Source organism: Electrona antarctica (genome assembly GCF_951216825.1).
Source record: "Electrona antarctica genome assembly, chromosome: 7".
Taxonomy (NCBI): Eukaryota; Metazoa; Chordata; class Actinopteri; order Myctophiformes; family Myctophidae; genus Electrona; species Electrona antarctica.
Genome location: NC_136812.1, coordinates 5,026,417 through 5,045,941, shown reverse-complemented (window position 1 = coordinate 5,045,941; position 19,525 = coordinate 5,026,417). Strand labels below are relative to the sequence as shown.

At 44.4% G+C, this 19,525-nt stretch overlaps 1 protein-coding gene across 1 annotated transcript; it reads left to right on the top strand.

Moving 5' to 3' along the window:
- The first annotated feature begins 310 nt into the window (after positions 1-310).
- On the top strand, positions 311-19,290 carry tmem45a (transmembrane protein 45a). Its single transcript, XM_079505922.1, has 6 exons — positions 311-593; positions 10,321-10,536; positions 11,652-11,867; positions 13,887-14,071; positions 16,716-16,858; positions 17,573-19,290. Exons 2-6 carry the CDS (start codon positions 10,341-10,343, stop codon positions 17,667-17,669), a joined length of 837 nt encoding a protein of 278 aa, XP_079362048.1. The 5' UTR covers positions 311-593; positions 10,321-10,340; the 3' UTR covers positions 17,670-19,290.
- The last annotated feature ends 235 nt before the right edge of the window (positions 19,291-19,525 follow it).

The window sequence follows — 19,525 nt, the reverse complement described above, 5'->3', positions numbered from 1 at the left end:
AAAGTGTTAAAAAGCAGTGCTCTGGGGGAAAGTAGCGGTTCATATCAGTTCTCTCCATCACATCACCCCCCGGCCGCAGCAGCAGGGCGGGGGCGGGGCGGGCACAACTTATAATGCACACGTGGAATACTTCACTCGGCGATGACCGGCAGCGACTTGGACCAATCAGAGCCCAGAGGGACGAGGCAAGTATACAGTATTCCTCCAATGAGATGCGTTTAGAGGACGGAACTTTGTGGGGGGGAGAGACAGAAAAAAAAGAAAGAAAAGAAAAGAAAAAGGCAGACAGTTTTACGCTCAGTCTGGAAAAACGAGTAGCCTAGTGTGGAACAGAAGGTTATTCTCTGAATGAGGAGGAAAACATCTGGGGGGAAAGAACGTTTGTGAAAACAGTGTTTTTCTTTTGCGACATGTTTTCAGACAGTCTTCAGAGGAGCTAAAAAACAGTCTCATTATCATCTTAACACACACAGCTGTGGGGAAAATGATGTTCTGATTTAAAACAAAATGTGAATTATTTAGGATTTTAAGTTGTTGATCGAATTCCACTTTGAGGAACTTTTTTTCGTCATCAGAAGGAAACCTAGGCTTAGGTAAGACAACTTTTTAGCTAAACCTGTCAAAACTATTCTTTAATTAAATCAGAGTTACATTAAGCAGAACTTAGCACTGCAGATGAAACTAACACTACGTTTACCTGTACAGTACACTGTACAGTATCTAGGCTGTAAACCTAGTTTAATAAAAAACTATTCTTTAATTAAACCACAGTGTCAATATTAGCTGAACTTTACTTAACCAGTAACCACTGAAGCCTACCATCATTTGCAATTCAGCTATAAAGCATTGGTTCTCAAAGTGAGGGGTCCCTGGGGGGCGTTTCAGGGGGTCCCCAGCAAAATGAGTTAATAATAATAATAATAAACATTTTAACCCCTTTAACCATATTTTATACTTTGGCTATTCAAAAATAAATAACTTATTATTATTTTGTCAGCTTGCTGCTATATATTTTTTGAAAAATGAGAAATTGTGAAAATCTTTGAATATTGCCTACATTTATTTTAAAAGCATTTTTTTTAACTGAAATCTTTGCTTCTGGAGGTCCCACCCTGGCACAACATATTTTTGAGATCCGCAGCCAAATACATTATCATTGTGGGGGTCCTTCTTGACATGGAAAGGTTTGAGAACCAGAAACACGTCTTCCGGTAGACACATGTTGAGCTAATTGAATGTAGTATGTGTAGTACGCTATGTAGCCTATGTGTACTTTACCCATTTAGACCTGACGTCGACATTTAAAAAAATAACTTCTAGATCCTGACAGTTCTCTGAAATACCCATGTTTCTATATCAATGGTGCTCAATATTTCATGTCAAGGACCCCAGGAATTATGTGTATTTGGCCGCCGACCCCCATCTGAAAATATGTTGTTCCAGAAGCAAATATATGAGTTAAAAACGTTCACTCTGAAAGATTATATATTCAAAGTTTGCTGCCACATTTTCACGATTTTTCAAAAATAGCAGACCTACAAGCTCGTAGCGCGGCACTCGGTGCCGCGCTATGAGCTTGTAGATCTGCTATTTTTCAATAGCTAAAGTATAACATAATAATACATTAAAAACACCAAAAGGGGTTCCCGCCCAGAATGGGGTTTAAAGCCCTTTGACACAGCACACAGTTTGATACATTTTATCATCTGTATCCATGAAGTCATAAAGTGTATGTGTTGTGAACTCTCTGAACTCCATTCAACATAATAATCCCATCCAGGTTTTAATATGATGTGAACTTTACACTGGCTGGCATGTCAACAAACTGCAAGTTCACACTCGGTGTTGTGCCAACTCTTTAGCGGCAGCGGTGGCCGAACGGTTTGCGGAGCGGTCTTGATACCGGAAGGTCGCCAGTTCGAATCCCCGGACCGGCACGTTTTAATTACCACCGCTGAAGTGCCCTTGAGCAAGGCATTGAAACCCCTACCATGAAATGTTCTATGAGCAGGGTGTGGCTGTAAACAAGCATCTCGAGCTTAGTCCACTTCCCTGGGTAAACAAAGAACTTTGCTTTGCTTTGCTTAGCCAACCCACCTCCAAAAACAATTAAGCCAGTTAAAGCTCCTTGCAGACTGGACGCGTTTTTTCGGAAAACCCACGGAAAAAAGGCTGCTAAGAATCTGGAAAAACGCAGCAGTGTGTGCACTGTGCAGGGACCTAAACTCTTGTGGGAGAAATACGCCAAATCTATGCTCGAAAAACAAGCCAAAACAAGGCCAATAATATGGCCATTTGAAAACATAGCCGATCTACAAGCTCACAATGAAAACATACCCGATCTACAAGCTCACAATGAAAACATACCCGATCTACAAGCTCACAATGAAAACATACCCGATCTACAAGCTCACAATGAAAACATACCCGATCTACAAGCTCACAATGCATCTCGGTGTGTTGCCAGCTTCTGTAGGTCGTCTATTTTCAAAGGAATCTCGAAGAAATTTGGAATATTTTTTTGAAACATTTTAACAACACAAATTGGTGCCCTTCTAAATATTTTCAGATAGGGGTCCGTGGCCAAAAACTAAAAATTAAATTGGGGGTCCTTGACATGAAATGGTTCGAGAACCATTATATTATATTTACTAAGGGCTTTTAACAGCGGCAGGTATAAAGTCATGCTTCTGTCATGTTAAATAGTTCACCCCCTCAAGGTGTCATTTAGCTGGGAACCCCCAGGGTTCCAGGGGGTCCCCATGAGCTAAATGATTAGGAACCAAATGGGCGGGCTCCATTTGTACACAGTTCAATTCAAAGGAGCTTTATTCGGGTGAGAAAACATACATTTACATTGCCAAAGCAAGTGTCGAAAACACAATAAAACCATTTAAGAAACAAACTGGGAAAGGCTTAAAGCATGGTGTAAACAGAGCTATCTCACAGAATGGGGATCCGCGACCAAGTAGTACATGAAACTGCATGGGGATCCTCAAAATAACCATTTTACTTTTAATCTCACAACACAAATACAAGTATAGGTCAAAAGTGAGGTGAAAGTCACTTTTTTTATGGCACGACCTTCACTTTTGATTTTTTAAAAGTGAAAGCCTGCTCACGTAAATAAGAATGTCACCTGGCTTTTTAAGCGGGTCTGGTGGTGTTGTCACTAGTCTTTATCAGAGAGATAAAGCAGAGGAAACCCCAGCTGTAGCGTTTGTGTTTTCCTCCCATGCCTGATAGATAGTAGGAACAACACGTCCCTCATTTGCCTGGCTGTTGTTGATGACACACACACACACACACACACACACACACACACACACACACACACACACACACACACACACACACACACACACACGACACACACTTGAGGCAAATGAGGGAAGCGATTGTCATGGCGACTAATCTGGAGAGGTCGAAGCAGGATCTTGCACGCAGTAAAAGTCCTGTGTTCATTTAACAGCGAGAGAGTAACCAAATGGACCCGTGATGAAGGGTCCATTTGGTTACATCCGGGGCTCTCTCTCTCAGAGTTACAACATTGATGAATAAGCCCTGATGATTTTACTGTGTGCGTATAATTAACCCATTTTGGGCGGGAACCCCTTTTGGTGTTAGCATTATGTTATGCTTTAGCTATTGAAAAATAGCAGATCTACAAGCTACGAGCTTGTAGGTCTGCTATTTTAAAAAAATCGAAGAACGACTGACATAGAAACATAGCTTTTTCAGAAAACTGTCAAGATGTAGAAGACATTTTTAGAATCTGATCTCAGGTCAAAATGGGTTTTAAAACCATTGACCAATCTCCAAAAGAATATTTTGGAATGCTACAAAAAAAAAGGCGCTTTTGGGTCCATTTGGTTACATTTGTGGCTCAAGACGGATAAAAGGAGCCGTGAGGATTTATGTTACTGTGAGAGTGATACCACTGACCATCATCTCTGTCTTGTTGTTCTGAGCGTCTGTCTTCAAACAGACGGTTGTTGAGCGTCTGTCTTCAAACAGACGGTTGTTGTGGTTTTACTGGTCAGAATCTATAATCATCTCATCTCAATCACAAAGGGAAGCAGAGCGCGTCTGAGTCATGCTGTATCATAGGCCAGTGGTTCTCAAAGTGGGGTCCGGGGACCCCCAGGGGTCCTTGAGGAAGGGCGTTCCAGAGGGGGGCCCCCAGCTAAATTATATAGTTATGAACCAAATGGACGATTATGTGTGTAACTCTGTGTCACGGTGCGTGTCAGGTGAGGACCCAAAAGCAGAACAAGCAGGCCAGCAAGTCAAGTCCAGTATTTATAAGCAATGAACAGGACATATACACAGGCAGGAACACAACGTAACAATAATTTATAATCTAGCAAGGAAACACTGAACACAGGGAGACTTAAAGGGGCATTCCACTCATTTTCAACATTTTACTATGTCATTAATGTATCTTAGAGCTGTTGTGTGGAAATAATAAAAAGGTTCCCCCATTCTGTGTTTCCTAGAACTAGAGGTCTGAAAAAAACCATTAACATGGTGAAACACATTTTGATGATGTCATCAAGATGTGTTTCACCATGTTAATGATTTTTTTTCATAATTACAGTTCTAGGAAACACAAAATGGGGGGACTTTTTTTTATTATTTCCACACAACAGCTCTAATGTATATTAATGACATAGTAAAATGTTGAAAATGGGTGGTTTTCCCCTTTAAATAGACACATACTAACTACACACAGGTGAAACATAACTACAAACACCACATGATTGGCTGAGAACTTCACATGACACAGGTGGACTCAAGTTAGCAATCAGGGTAGAGACAAGACAGGTCGTAACAAATAGAGTAGACAGGAAACACTAGGAACATAACAACACAATAAAAGCACACAGTTCATGACACTCTGAGAGTGTACAAATGGAAACAAATGGACCCGTTAAATTAACAGTGATTTTACAATATAAATGAAGGTCGTCCAGAGATATAAATGCCATTAAATAGGGCTCCGTATGTCAAACTGCGTCCTTGAAATGAAAATGGTTGAGAATCACTGCTAGAGCCGTAAACCTCTCTCTCTTAGTTATGGCGGTCCTTGGAATATCTTTTCAAATGGGGGTCCGTAGGCTAAGAAGTGTCAATTTGGGGGTCCTTGGGGGGTCCTTGACATGAAAAAGTTTGAGAGCCACTGTCATAGGCAGTGCTGGAGTACTCGTATTTACTTAAGGCACGTACAGTGACGTACTGTAGGCCAGGGGTTCTCAACGTTTTTGGCCGGGGACCCCCGGAAATGCTTTGGCAATGTCTCGGGACAAGCTCATAGCGCGCCACCGAGTGGCGCGCTACGAGCTTGTAGGTCTGCTATTTTTGAAAAATCGTGAAAATAAAATTAAAAAAAAGATCTTTTTTTTTTTTTTTTTTTTTTTAAATAATTTGGGGACCCCCCCAAAATAATTTGGCGACCCCCCGAGTCGCGACCCATGGGCTGAGAACCCCTGCTGTAGGCTACTTAACCCATTTTGACCTGAGAACGATTCTACAAATTAATGTCTTCTAAATCATGACAGTTTTCTGAAAAACCCTTCTGTGTCAGTGGTTCTCAAACTTGTTCATGTTAAGGAGCCCCACAATTATGTAGTGTCTTGCTCAGTGTCCTTGAGCAAGACACTGAACCCCTAATTGCTCCTGATGTGCAGGTTGGTGCCTTGCGTGGTTTCCGCCCGCCATCGGTGTATGAATGCGTCGGTGAATTGATGGAAATCTATGTAAAGCGCCTTGGATAAAGGCGCTATATAAATGCACCATTTACCAACTTGGGGGTCCTTGGCTTGGCATGAAAAAAGTTTGAGAACCACTGATACACAGCACCTTTTGTAAAGAGAAACAGTGCTTAATTGCTTTTGCAATATTAGATAGATAGATAGATAGATAGATAGGTAGGTAGGTAGGTAGGTAGATAGATAGATAGGTAGGTAGGTAGGTAGATAGATAGATAGGTAGATAGATAGGTAGGTAGGTAGGTAGGTAGGTAGATAGGTAGGTAGGTAGGTAGATAGATAGATAGGTAGGTAGATAGATAGATAGATAGATAGATAGATAGATAGATAGATAGATAGATAGATAGATAGATAGATAGATAGATAGATAGATAGATAGATAAATGTCCTGCATGTCTAGCCCATTGTGGACAGGAACCCGTTTTGGTGTTTTAACTAAGCATTATGCTATACTTTAGCTATTCAAAAATAGCAGATCTACAAGCTCTTATTTTTGAAAAATCGTGAAAATGTGGCACAAATCTTTGAATATAATATATTCTTTCAGAAGACTTTTTATTTATTTTCGACGTCAGGCCTAAATGGGCTAGACTGGCCTCTGTGAGACTCAAGGTCAGACGCTGAGCTGTCATCAGCAGCACACGTACTCATTTCCACTGATTGCGACGTTTAGCACAATTGCCCCCGCCGGCCGCGTGCTCCCCTTCGCTTGTCCTGTTCTTTGAACCCTCCAGAACACTTTCCATTTCCACTTGAGCAACAGCAGTTACTAGACATGCGAGATGTTTTATGTGCTGCTGTGAGTGTGCTGCTGACACACGCAGACAGACTCCCTGTTTGGGGTTTCTCTCCCGTTCAGTCTGTAACTCTGTATATCAGGGATGTCAAACTCAAATACACAGTGGGCCAAAATAAAGAAATCGGTCGAGGTCGAGGGCCGGACTGTGTTTCAACACACGGGCATGAGGATGTCCCAGGCAAACAGCAAAAAAGTAAATGCATTTAAAACTGAAAATGCATTATTATTAAGCTCAGTTTCCTGTTCTATGATCCTCACCAAGCACTGCTTTCATAGTATGTGATATGTGCCAATCGCAGTGAATTGTCGGACTTGTAGTATTATGGTGGTCCGTGCAATATACCAGAGGGCCAGTTCTAATACTAATTAAATATCATCCCACGGGCCAAAGATAATTCATCCACGGGCCTGATTTGGCCCCCGGGCCTTGAGTTTGACATATATGCTGTATATCGTCACTTTCAGGCAGAAACCTCTCAGTCTGTAACTCCCGTTCAGTCTGTAACTCTGTATATCGTCACTTTCAGGCAGAAACCTCTCAGTCTGTAACTCCCGTTCAGTCTGTAACTCTGTATATCGTCACTTTCAGGCAGAAACCTCTCAGTCTGTAACTCCCGTTCAGTCTGTAACTCTGTATATCGTCACTAGACTCCCTGTTTGGGGTTTCTCTCCCGTTCAGTCTGTAACTCTGTATATCGTCACTAGACTCCCTGTTTGGGGTTTCTCTCCCGTTCAGTCTGTAACTCTGTATATCGTCACTAGACTCCCTGTTTGGGGTTTCTCTCCCGTTCAGTCTGTAACTCTGTATATCGTCACTAGACTCCCTGTTTGGGGTTTCTCTCCCGTTCAGTCTGTAACTCTGTATATCGTCACTAGACTCCCTGTTTGGGGTTTCTCTCCCGTTCAGTCTGTAACTCTGTATATCGTCACTAGACTCCCTGTTTGGGTTTTCTCTCCCGTTCAGTCTGTAACTCTGTATATCGTCACTTTCAGGCAGAAACCTCTCATCTCCATATTCTAACTTTGTGGGTTTCTTTTTTGAGTGGTGCAACCACTCCAAGGAACAGCAATGCCCGTGTTCAACTATGTGTGTGACTATGTTTGTGTGTGACGTTAATGAGCACCAGTACCAATGAGTACCAAAAGTGGCGCTGTTGTGCCAGAAACAGAGAGAGAGAGATAGTGCTGCACTGTTGCCTGCTAATGAGAGAGAGAGAGGGGGGGGGGGGGGGGGGATTTGCACAGTTGCTCAGTTCACATGGGTGTGATTTTTTTAATAAATGAACTACTTGATCATGGCCTGGCTCAAGCCCTGAATCGCTACCATAAAAAAATATGTCCTGGCGAATAATGAATTGAAACGAAATGAAGTGTCAATCTAACTTGATCAAACATCACACGAAAGCATCAAAGTAGTAGATCTGCTTGTCGATCTGCTACTTTTGATGCTTTTGAATTTGAATAGTGAACGTTTTGGACATAATAAGACATAATAACACCTTATTATGACAATATTTTTTTTTTTTTAGATTTGTTTTTGGCTTTTCTGCCTTTATTGATAGTTGAAGTGAAGACGGACAGGAAAGAGGGAAGGAATCAAACACACGGCGCGCTGTCAGGCCAGAGCCTATATGTGTGGCATGCGCCTGGACCGCTAGGCCAGCTGGCGCCCCAGAGTCGATGTTGTGTTGAACAGTTGGGTGTGAGATATGATCTACACTAGGACAACATAGTTCAAGTTCAACATGAATTGGATGATGAAAATCAACACTTCTGTATCTTATCTTAGAACCTTTTCCAAAAAGTGTACAGTATTTGTTAAAATCATGCTTTTATGTGGAGTTGTGGACACGCCCACCAGTTCATTAAGTATGCCTGGTTTGCCTGATGGGTGGTGATCCACCTGAACTGAAGCCGCACCCACAGCTGTAGTTGTATGATAAAGGGGGAGGGGTTAGGGGAGGGGCTGATAGTGTGATGTCACTATATTACTGTTTATTTCATTGGCCTGTTTGACTGTCAAGGGTTCAGCCTCCAGGAAGAAACACTAAATACAAAGTTAATACACCATTCTACATGACAACGACTCCAGGGTGTCTAATGAAGTACTGTCACTTCATAGACACATGAAAAACTGGAAAAATACAAAAATTGTGGCACTCCATCTTTAGAATAGCTAAAAAATATCTACAAACTCACAACGTGTTGATGTAGATCGGCTAGTTGAACGATTCAAAAATGTATTTTCAAAACCCTGCCTACAGCTTTACCTTTAAAAGTTGAGTCCGACAGGCCTAAAGCCTGGACAGAATCCTGTCCAAACCCCCGACCGACCCAAGACCACACCTCGGTAACTTTGTTAAGCCCAAATCTGATTACAGCCCAACATTATTTCCTAAAAGAGTTTGCCTAAATTGACAGCTGCAGCAGCAGCAGCCTTCCCCCCCCCCCCCCCCCCCTTTCATTAGATCTTGTTGTATGTAGGATGGGTTATTACTACACATCAACAAGTGTCTTTATTCATGAACACAGCTTGGAACAGAAGCATTAACGCATTAATTACTTGAGAAATAAAGAGGACCTGTCTGGTCCCATTGTGTTCGGGCAGAGATATTAAAGATATATGGGCAATATATGTTGATATCGTGATATACGAGATATTATAGTTGTGTATTTTGGATGTTGTGATATCGTCAAATGGCATGTGTTTGTCCTCTCCCTCTGCCAACCTGGGGAGAGCAACGGGCATGCTTCCCTCTATGCATGAGGAGTCCAAGCCGTTTATTTTCACCTGACAGGGGGGAGTTTCCCCGGTTGGACGTAGCGCATGGAAGGAACACGTTATTCCAACCAGTTCCTTTCCCCTCCACCAGGTGCCCCGGCTGGCCAGGGGGAGGCAGCCACAGTATAGAGACCAGGATTACTGCATGTTTTTTGTGAGGGTACCTACCGACGGGAATCGAACCCAGGACCTTCTAGCTGTGAGGCGACAGCGCTATACCGACTGCGATACCATGCCCTACTGACCAGCATTTTGTTATGTTAAAAAAAAAAGAACTAATGGAAATTATCATCAAATAGGATATTATAATATTATAATAATAACAACAAAGTGCTTTACACAAAACATGGCATAAGGAACACAACAAAACAAGAAGCAACAGGAGACATTTAAATCGTCAACAAGTCTAAATCGTTTACCAGGAGTTAGCACTGAAGGCTAATCTATAAAAGTGCATTTTCAGCAGGGATTTAAAAGAGGAGACCGATTCAGCAAGCTCGGTCTCCACGGGCAGCGTATATTCCAAAGTGTTGGAGCTCTGGTGCTGAAAGCCAGATCTCCTTTGGTCTTTAACCCATTTTGGGCGGGAACCCCTTTTGGTGTTTTAAGCATTATGTTATACTTTAGCTATTGAAAATTAGCAGATCTACAAGCTCATTTTTCATCTCTACAAGCTATTTTTGAAAAATCGTGAAAATGTGGTGCAAATCTTTGAATATATATTCTTTAAGAGCGAACGTTTTTAACTCAAATCTTTGTTTCTGGAGGGTCCCTGGAACAACATATTTTCAGATGGGGGTCGGCGGCCAATTACATATAATCTTGGGGGTCCTTGACATGAAATATTGAGTTTAGAAGACATTTTGTAGAATCGTCCTCAGGTCGAATTGGGGTTCCAGAAGTGCTTTATCATCACAATATTAGATTCAGTTCCATAACGTAATCAGTTCTGTTCCTTTTCGATCAAGGGTGAGGTGAGCGATCGATCATGGGAAGCTTCAAGGGCCACGCGCTCCCCGGCTGTTTCTTCATCATCGCGGGACTGTGGTGGACCGGGAAGTACTCCCTGTGGTACGCCACGCGGAGGAACAAGAACCTGGGCTCCACGCGGCTGGCCAGCCGGAGCTCGCAGCGGCGGCTGGAGATCATCGAGAACTCTGTCATCCTCTTCTTCTCTGTGGCTGGTGAGTTAGTCATCCTCTTCTTCTCTGTGGCTGGTGAGTTAGTCAGTCTCTTCTTCTCTGTGGCTGGTGAGTTAGTCAGTCTCTTCTTCTCTGTGGCTGGTGAGTTAGTCAGTCTCTTCTTCTCTGTGGCTGGTGAGTTAGAGTTAGTCAGCCTCTCCTTCTCTGTGGCTGGTGAGTTAGTCAGTCTCTTCTTCTCTGTGGCTGGTGAGTTAGTCAGTCTTCTTCTCTGTGGCTGGTGAGTTAGTCAGTCTCTACTTCTCTGTGGCTGGTGAGTTAGTCAGTCTCTACTTCTCTGTGGCTGGTGAGTTAGTCAGTCTCTTCTTCTCTGTGGCTGGTGAGTTAGTCATCCTCTTCTTCTCTGTGGCTGGTGAGTTAGTCAGTCTCTACTTCTCTGTGGCTGGTGAGTTAGTCAGTCTCTACTTCTCTGTGGCTGGTGAGTTAGTCAGTCTCTACTTCTCTGTGGCTGGTGAGTTAGTCAGTCTCTTCTTCTCTGTGGCTGGTGAGTTGCATTTATATAGCACTTTACATATAAGATTGTGCATTACATTCACCCATTCACACACACATTTATGTGGAGGGCACCAACCTGCTCATCGGGAGCAATTAGGGGTTCAGAGTCTTGCTCAAGGACACTTCGACACTAACTCAGGGGGAGCCCACAGGGATTGAACCGGGAACCGTGTGGTTCCCACCCTGCCCGCTGTACCGGCCACTGTACCTGAGCCACTGATGTAAAATAATTGGAAATTGGTAATACTCAAGCATAGTACAAACAACCTCAAAATTGTACTCAAATACAGTCCATCCATCCATCCATCCATCCATCTTCAACCGCTTATCCGTAGTCGGGTCGCGGGGGCAACAGCTCCACCAGAGTGCTCCAGACTTCCCTCTCCAGAGCAACATTAGTGACTTCCTCCTGGGGAAGTGAGTCGATGTGTTTCCTCCAACTTGCGCCTTGGTCTCCTCCCAGTGGGACGTGATCCTTGGTCTGCCCCGGGGTCTCCTCCCAGTGGGACGTGATCCTTGGTCTGCCCCGGGGTCTCCTCCCAGTGTACAGTACCTACCTACAGTATAAGTAAATGTACTTACTCGTTACGGTGTGTGTCTTGCAGGGATCCTGCTGGAGCAGTTTGCGGCCGGCGGTCCCCGGCTGCATCTGTACGACTCGCAGCAGCACTGGGCCTTCCTGATGAACTGGCAGCACGCCACCATGTACCTGTTCTTTGGGCTGTCTGGAGCGGTCTCCCTGGTGGTCCACACCACCGAGACCCTCATGGCCCCCATGGCCCTGGACAGACTCATGCTGGCCATCGCCTTCTTCAACCAAGGTACGTTGTGACATTCTAGATCAGGGGCAGGCAACCTCAGGCACGGGTGTCAACATTGGCACAGGGGAGGGTGATCAAGGCAGCACTGTGTATGTCTTGATCCCGCCTCTAGCTGCTGCTGATTGGCCAGTCTGTTTTGTGGCCGGGCATCAAGTCTGCCTGAGAGTTCCCAGATGGGGGCAGGAGTGGGGAACCCAGTGTACTCTCTGCTGCCCAATCTGGTGGAGTCAGGTTAGGTGGTCACTGGCACACTGGCATACGTGTGTGAGAGAGATCTTTTATTTTAATATTAACCCATTTTGAGCGGGAACCCCTTTTGGTGGTTACATACATTATGTTATAATTTTGCTATTGAAAAATAGCAGATCTACAAGCTCATAGCGCGCCACCGTGTGGCGCGCTATGAGCTTGTAGGTCTGCTATTTTTGAAAAATCGTTAAAATGTGCCTCAAATCTTTCAGAAAATTGTCATGATTTAGAAAACATTTCTTTTAAATTTTGACGTCAGGCCTGAATGGCTTAAGAAGTATTCAAAAAAAGTTTAGTCTGTGAAAAGAAGTCCCCTCACATCTATATGTAAGGGATAATATCTGGCTAGGTGGTCATTGTCGGGAGATAATTCACCGACAGGGAGTTTAACCACCGAGGCGAAGCCGAGGTGGTTACACTCCCTGAAGGTGAATTATATCCCGACAATGACCACCTAGCCAGATATTATCCCGCTTATTACATGGCTAACTAACATAAATTAATCCATTGATCCAAAACACAACAAAAAAAGTATTCCATAACTTCGCGCTGGCTGAGTCTGCCCAGCTGCAGGGCTGAAGCACTGTCGGAAAACAAGGAAGTGAGTTGATCAAATAGAATCCATTTTCGGGTCCAGCTGCTTCGTCTATTTCTCGCTCAAATGTTTTCAAAAACATTTTTAAGAGCAATGTTTAGCTGTAAATTACATTGTGTGTCAGTAGTGTGTGTGTTTACATGGCTGTTATGTTGGAAACGGCAGTAAATCAAGCGGGCGCAGCTGGTGGTGCTCAGAGGGTTTGATTAGGCAGCGGTCATTATACAGCGGAGCGGTCATTATCATGAGATAACTCACCGCTGAATTAAGCGATTGACCAATCAGAATCAAGCATTCAACCAAGCCATGTAATAAATATAAATTACACCCTGCACATACTTCTACATTCACTCTAACTCTGGCCTCTGAGTCTGTGTGAAAGAAAATAGGCCACATAAAAAGGTTATGTACAGCCTATGGACAATGAAAATCAGATGGAAATATTATTATTTGTTATTATTGTGGTGACATAATTCAACTTTATGTTGATAATACACACTGATTATCAAGAAAATGAAAACATGGCACTTCATGTCAAAAAGGTTGCCGACCCCTGCTCTATATCACCCTTTCATATCAGGGCCCGTTATGTATTCATCCTGATGAGATTGATTTCTTGTAAATTAAGTAATGCGGATGTTTAACAATAATGTAACTCTTGAGAGTGCAAAATGATTTTCAATTATATACAACCATCATAAAACGTTAAGAGCAGGGAGATAAATATACAAAAACAAGAAACAGAAATAGCAGAGCCCACCGGTAGATTGGATTGGATTGGCCTGTAGTTAGGAACCAAATGGACTCGTACGGCTCCATCCGTACAGGTCCATTTGGTTCCATTTGTACAATCTCAGAGTTGAAGGATTTGAACATTGTAAAAAAATAAATCTCTTCGTCCTGTCCTACGAAGCCAAAGTGCAACTATTCAAGGAATCAAACTGATGAAAACGATCAGTATAAGTGATATTGTATCATGATCATCATGAACTACATGGTGCATTTACTAGTCGACTAGTTGAATAGTTGACTAGTTGCTTAATGCCCTATGAGCGGTTTAGCTGTGGTGCATGTGGTGCCGGCCCGCGCTGCACATACTGGTTCTTATCAGCGTGATGTGGTCTGATAAGGGCTCTTCTTGTTTCGTTGTTTTTGTTTGTATTTTCGGGTACTAGGCTTCCTCTTCCTGTACCACCTGCACGGCAGGGCCATGCTGGACGTGCACGTGCACACGCTGCTGCTCTACGCCATCTTCGGCTGCGCCTCGACGGCCTTCCTGGAGGTGTTCCACCGAGGAAACGTCCTGCTGGAGCTGCTGCGCTGCGCGCTCACCCTGCTGCAAGGGACCTGGTTCTGGCAGGTAAATGTACATGTTACGCCACAAGGGGCCAGTGAGGCTCTCCAATGTTGAAGCACTGGGCCCTAGTGGTAAGAGGAGGGACTGCAGGCGGACCCGTGGAAGTATGATTGGGAAACCCTGTGCAGCTGGGCTTTAACGTTGAGCGCGTTTGCACTTCCGCATTTTGGGCACCACATTTTGGTGCCCAAATCGAAAAAAAGGCAGAAGTGGAAGGCTCTTCCGGGTGCTTCAAAACGCCACTGAGCAACTTCCACTGACATGAATAGCGGGGGGGAGGGGGCGGAGCTTCGCGCCAGTTCAGTCTCTATCCTTCTTTATACTCTATGGTTACGCCCCCTAGTGTAGGGTTTAGGGGAAGCAACATAAAATAAAATGCAGAAAGACAATTGCAATAAAACTGAATGTGCATTTTATTTAATTTACAGCCCAAAATCAGGAATATTTACAAAAATATACAGTAAACCCAAAACTAAACCTAAACTAAACAAAACCCAACTACAAACACAAATCAAAAACATTATCCCAAATGAAGAAGTGGACAGGATGGTCGCAGGTTGTGGTGAGAGGACAGCTGGGGGGACCGGTTCCCTGCTGGGGGGGCCGGTTCCCTGCTGGGGGGACCGGTTCCCTGCTGGGGGGGCCGGTTCCCTGCTGGGGGGACCGGTTCCCTGCTGGGGGGACCGGTTCCCTGCTGCCCTGAAGCTGACAGTCCAGGTTGTGGTGAGAGGACAGCTGGGGGGACCGGTTCCCTGCTGCCCTGAAGCTGACAGTCCAGGTTGTGGTGAGAGGACAGCTGGGGGGACCGGTTCCCTGCTGCCCTGAAGCTGACAGTCCAGGTTGTGGTGAGAGGACAGCTGGGGGGACCGGTTCCCTGCTGCCCTGAAGCTGACAGTCCAGGTTGTGGTGAGAGGACAGCTGGGGGGACCGGTTCCCTGCTGCCCTGAAGCTGACAGTCCAGGTTGTGGTGAGAGGACAGCTGGGGGGACCGGTTCCCTGCTGCCCTGACGCTGACAGTCCAGTTGTTTGTGACTGAGCTTTAACCCATTTTGGGCGGGAACCCCTTTTGGTGTTAGCATTATGTTAGGCTTTAGCTATTGAAAAAGAGCAGATCTACAAGCTCATAGCGCTACGAGCTTGTAGGTCTGCTATTTTTGAAAAATCGAAGAACGACGAATAGAAACATAGCTTTTTCAGAAAACTGTCAGGATGTAGAAAACATTTTTAGAATCTGATCTCAGGTCAACATGGGTTCAAGTACATTGGGCACTCTCCAGTAATCAGTCTCCTGATTGGTCAGGTCTCCTCCACCTCTCATCAACTCTCCACCTCAGAACACAGGAAACAACAGATAATACCAAATACAAACAGACCTACTGTATACATAACAGTACTAAATACACGCTCACCCTGCTGCAAGGGACATATTTATAGCGAGTCCACTTCAATTCGGCATAGAGTATAGCGCAAACGTCGATCACTCTCTGCTGATTTCTGAACGTCTGCACCTTTGTTAAATTGCCGCACACACGCACACCCGTACACTACACACACTCCTCTCTCTCTCTCTCTGTCGCTCTAATTCATTAGTCTTATGTCGCACAGCTGCGTCTAGATTCTCCCGGCGGATCCTGCCGGGAGCTGCCTATGCCATAGAAAGCATAGGTGGACCGCCAGGATACAAGGTTCTGGTTCTGGCAGGGAATTGTACTTAATACAGGCTCACACTGCTGCAGGGGACTTGGTTCTGTGCAGATTGTACCGAGTTCAGAGCTGAGGGCAGTTTATTGTTCCTGTCTGAGACCAGCATGCAGTGCCGAGTCATCCGCGAACAGGAACAAGTTGCAGTCACAAGCTGATGTCATGTTGTTTAAGGAACAGGAACAAGTTGCAGTCACAAGCTGATGTCATGTTGTTTAAGGAACAGGAACAAGTTGCAGTCACAAGCTGATGTCATGTTGTTTAAGGAACAGGAACAAGTTGCAGTCACAAGCTGATGTCATGTTGTTTAAGTTTTAGGCTTGCGCACATCCAGGTCCTTGTTGGTGCAGCTTGACAAAAGGTAGATACATACAGAGAAGGAGAAGTCTGCACGGACAGTGCAGACTTCTCCTTCTCTGTCATGCTGTTTAAGAACAGTACTGGGTGACGTCTTTCTTCAGATGCCACGAGGAAGAGGGAAAGAAAAGAACACTGAACTGACTCTGTCTCCCGTTGTTCCCTGTTTGTTGTTCAGTTTAAAAGAATATAACGTGTTTACTGAGCGTCTGAGCCACACCTCTGTGGCTGTGTATGTGCGTGTGTGTGTGTGTGTGTGTGTGTGTGTGTGTGTGTGTGTGTGTGTGTGTGTGTGTGTGTGTGTGTGTGTGTGTGTGTGTGTGTGTGTGTGTGTGTGTGTGTGTGTGTGTGTGTGTGTGTGTGTGTGTGTGTGTGTGTGTGTGTGTGTGTGTGTGTGTGTGTGTGTGTGTGTGTGTGTGTGTGTGTGTGTGTGTGTGTGTGTGTGTGTGTGACAGACTGGCTTCGTGCTGTACCCGCCCAGCGGTCCAGAGTGTTTAACTAGCTGTGTGTGTAACAGACTGGCTTCGTGCTGTACCCGCCCAGCGGTCCAGAGTGTTTAACTAGCTGTGTGTGTGTGTGTGTGTAACAGACTGGCTTCGTGCTGTACCCGCCCAGCGGTCCAGACTGGGACCAGAACGACCACGCCAACATGATGTTCATCACTCTGTGCTTCTGCTGGCACCTGGCCACCGCTCTGCTGGTGGTGGCCGTGCTCTACAGCACCGTCTGCTGGTGAGACCGCCACACTGCATATATATATTACTGCTGGCACCTGGCCACCGCTCTGCTGGTGGTGGCCGTGCTCTACACAGCACCGTCTGCTGGTGAGACCGCCACACTGCATATATATATATATATATATATATATATATATATATATACACCCACAGATTCTCCGCCTTTTTCCATTTCAAGGACCCCTCCAAATGTATACTACTACATATATATATATATATTACTGCTGGCACCTATATATATATATATATATATATATATATATATATATATATATATATATGTATACTACTACAGGTATTATGTATTTGGCCGCAGAGCTGCAGCAGACCCCCATCGATATGAAAATATTTTTGTGACAGCACTGCAGGGACCCCCATGAGAGAAGAATATTGTGTTAACCCATTTTTGGGTGGGAACCCCTTTTGGTGTTAGCATTATGTTATGCTTTAGCTATTGAAAAATAGCAGATCTACAAGCTCATAGCGCGCCACCGAGTGGCGTGCTATGAGCTTGTATAGGTCTGCTATTTTTTTTTAAACCGAAGAACGACTGACATAGAAACATAGCTTTTTCAGAAAACTGTCAGCGTGTAGAAGACATTTTTAGAATCTGATCTCGGGTCAAAATGGGTTCATATTGTTAAAATAAATTCTATATAAATTGATTCTTTCTAATGGATTAACTGCCTTTACTCCATCTCGTCTATAGCGTGGTGCGCTCCAGGCTGAGGAGGACCCCGCCCATGGAGATGGGACTTCTCAAGCCGCGGGAGAGAGACGCCGAGTCAGAGGATGAACTGTTATGAAGGCCGTTTGCCGCGCCTCGCCGCGCCGCGCCGCGCCGCGCTGCTGCTGCTGTTGTTTCACCGCGAACTCATCACGCCGGGGCGGCGGTGGCTCAGGGGTAGAGCGGCCGGATGGTAACCGTAAGGTTGCCAATTCGAACCCTGTGGGCTCCCCCAGAGTTGGTGTCGAAGTGTCCTTGAGCAAGACAATGAACCCCTAATTGCTCCTGATGTGCTGGTTGGTGCCTTGCATGGTTTCCTCCGGCATCGGTGTGTGAATGTGTGTGTGTGAATGTGTGAATGTATAATGCACAATCTATGTAAAGCGCCTTGGATAAAGGCGCTATATAAATGCACCATTTACCATTTATCAGGGACGCAGACGCCATGGTCGCCTGCACCGTAGGAGAAAGAGAGGGACGGTCGGACGGGAAAACCCGGTGTAAAACCCTCCATTAGCCAATAGCCATACAGCTAACTGTTCAATTATGCAGTGTAAAACCCTCCATTAACCAATAGCCATACAGCTAACTGTTCAATTATGCAGTGTAAACCCCTCCATTAACCAATAGCCATACAGCTAACTGTTCAATTATGCAGTGTAAAACCCTCCATTAGCCAATAGCCATACAGCTAACTGTTCAATTATGCAGTGTAAAACCCTCCATTAACCAATAGCCATACAGCTAACAGTTCATTGCTATTTATTATGCTGTGTAGCGTAACACGTATAGAGCACCGAAGTCCTGACGTAACTCGCTCATCCCTTCGATTCCCCTGGTTTGCGGAACTAATTTCTCTATGGAGAATAACATGGGCTCATCTTAAAATCGTGACTTATAAGTGTTGTGGTCCAAAAATAAACAAGCTGTCTCTGCGTTATTGTCAGGGAGGTGTCTCTGTATCGTTTGCAACAGTCAGTCACTCATATACGATACAGTCTGTTTCTAGCGAAAATGTAACTAATTCAGCAGCAGTAACAATAGCGTTTTCTCTCAGTCAGTTGATTCTTCATATCCATATGAGTGAAACGGCCGGGGTGACATGTTTATTTTTCAAACACAGTTCTTATATGAGGCGATCTAAAATCGCCCTATGGGGATTATAATACAAATAAAAAGTACACGAACCTGTGGACTTGCGCCCTCTACCGATATTGACGTCAGACGTCTTCGGTGCTCTATTTGCTCACATATCGTGGCTGGTGGAAACCTTGTATGTCCAAACGACTACTTTTCAGGAAATGTACATATAAGTGCAATTGGGACGGTAAAGAACACCCCCCCCCCCCCCCCCCCCCCCCAGTGTAACAGTTACCCTTAAAAATACGTCAACTCAATTTCATTATAACTAAGATATTTCCTAAAAAAAATCATAATGTTTTTAATGACAGATGTATGTATCCACTAGACCAAAAATGTTCCAAGAAATAACCTGATGTGTTCCAATGGATTCAATGACAAAGCTTTTTTCCTTGGTTATGCCATCGTGTTGTGAGCTTGTAGATCGGCTACTTGTTACAGCATGTGAGACTGATATGAGATGTGGTTTGTGAGTTGTTGTTTTTTTAATAAATTGAGTAGTACGTGACTGAAGGACAGCAATGGAAACAAGCCGAAAGGCTTTTCTAGGTTTCATGCTTTTGGCAGACCTTGTATTGTACTGTACATCTGTACTGTACTGTACTGTACTGTATTGTACTGTGCTGTGCTGTGCTGTACTGTACTGTACTGTGCTGTACTGTACTGTACTGTACATCTGTACTGTACTGTACTGTACTGTACTGTACTGTACTGTACTGTACTGTACTGTACTGTATTGTACTGTACATCTGTACTGTACTGTACTGTACTGTATTGTACTGTACATCTGTACTG

What these genes read in the sequence shown, in the direction of transcription:
- tmem45a (XM_079505922.1), top strand. Translation starts at nt 10,341, where the DNA reads ATGGGAAGCTTCAAGGGCCACGCGCTCCCCGGCTGTTTCTTCATCATC. An exon ending in CATCGCCTTCTTCAACCAAG is followed by an intron (nt 11,868 to 13,886) that starts GTACGTTGTGAC and finishes TTCGGGTACTAG; the next exon opens with GCTTCCTCTTCCTGTACCAC. An exon ending in AAGGGACCTGGTTCTGGCAG is followed by an intron (nt 14,072 to 16,715) that starts GTAAATGTACAT and finishes TGTGTGTAACAG; the next exon opens with ACTGGCTTCGTGCTGTACCC.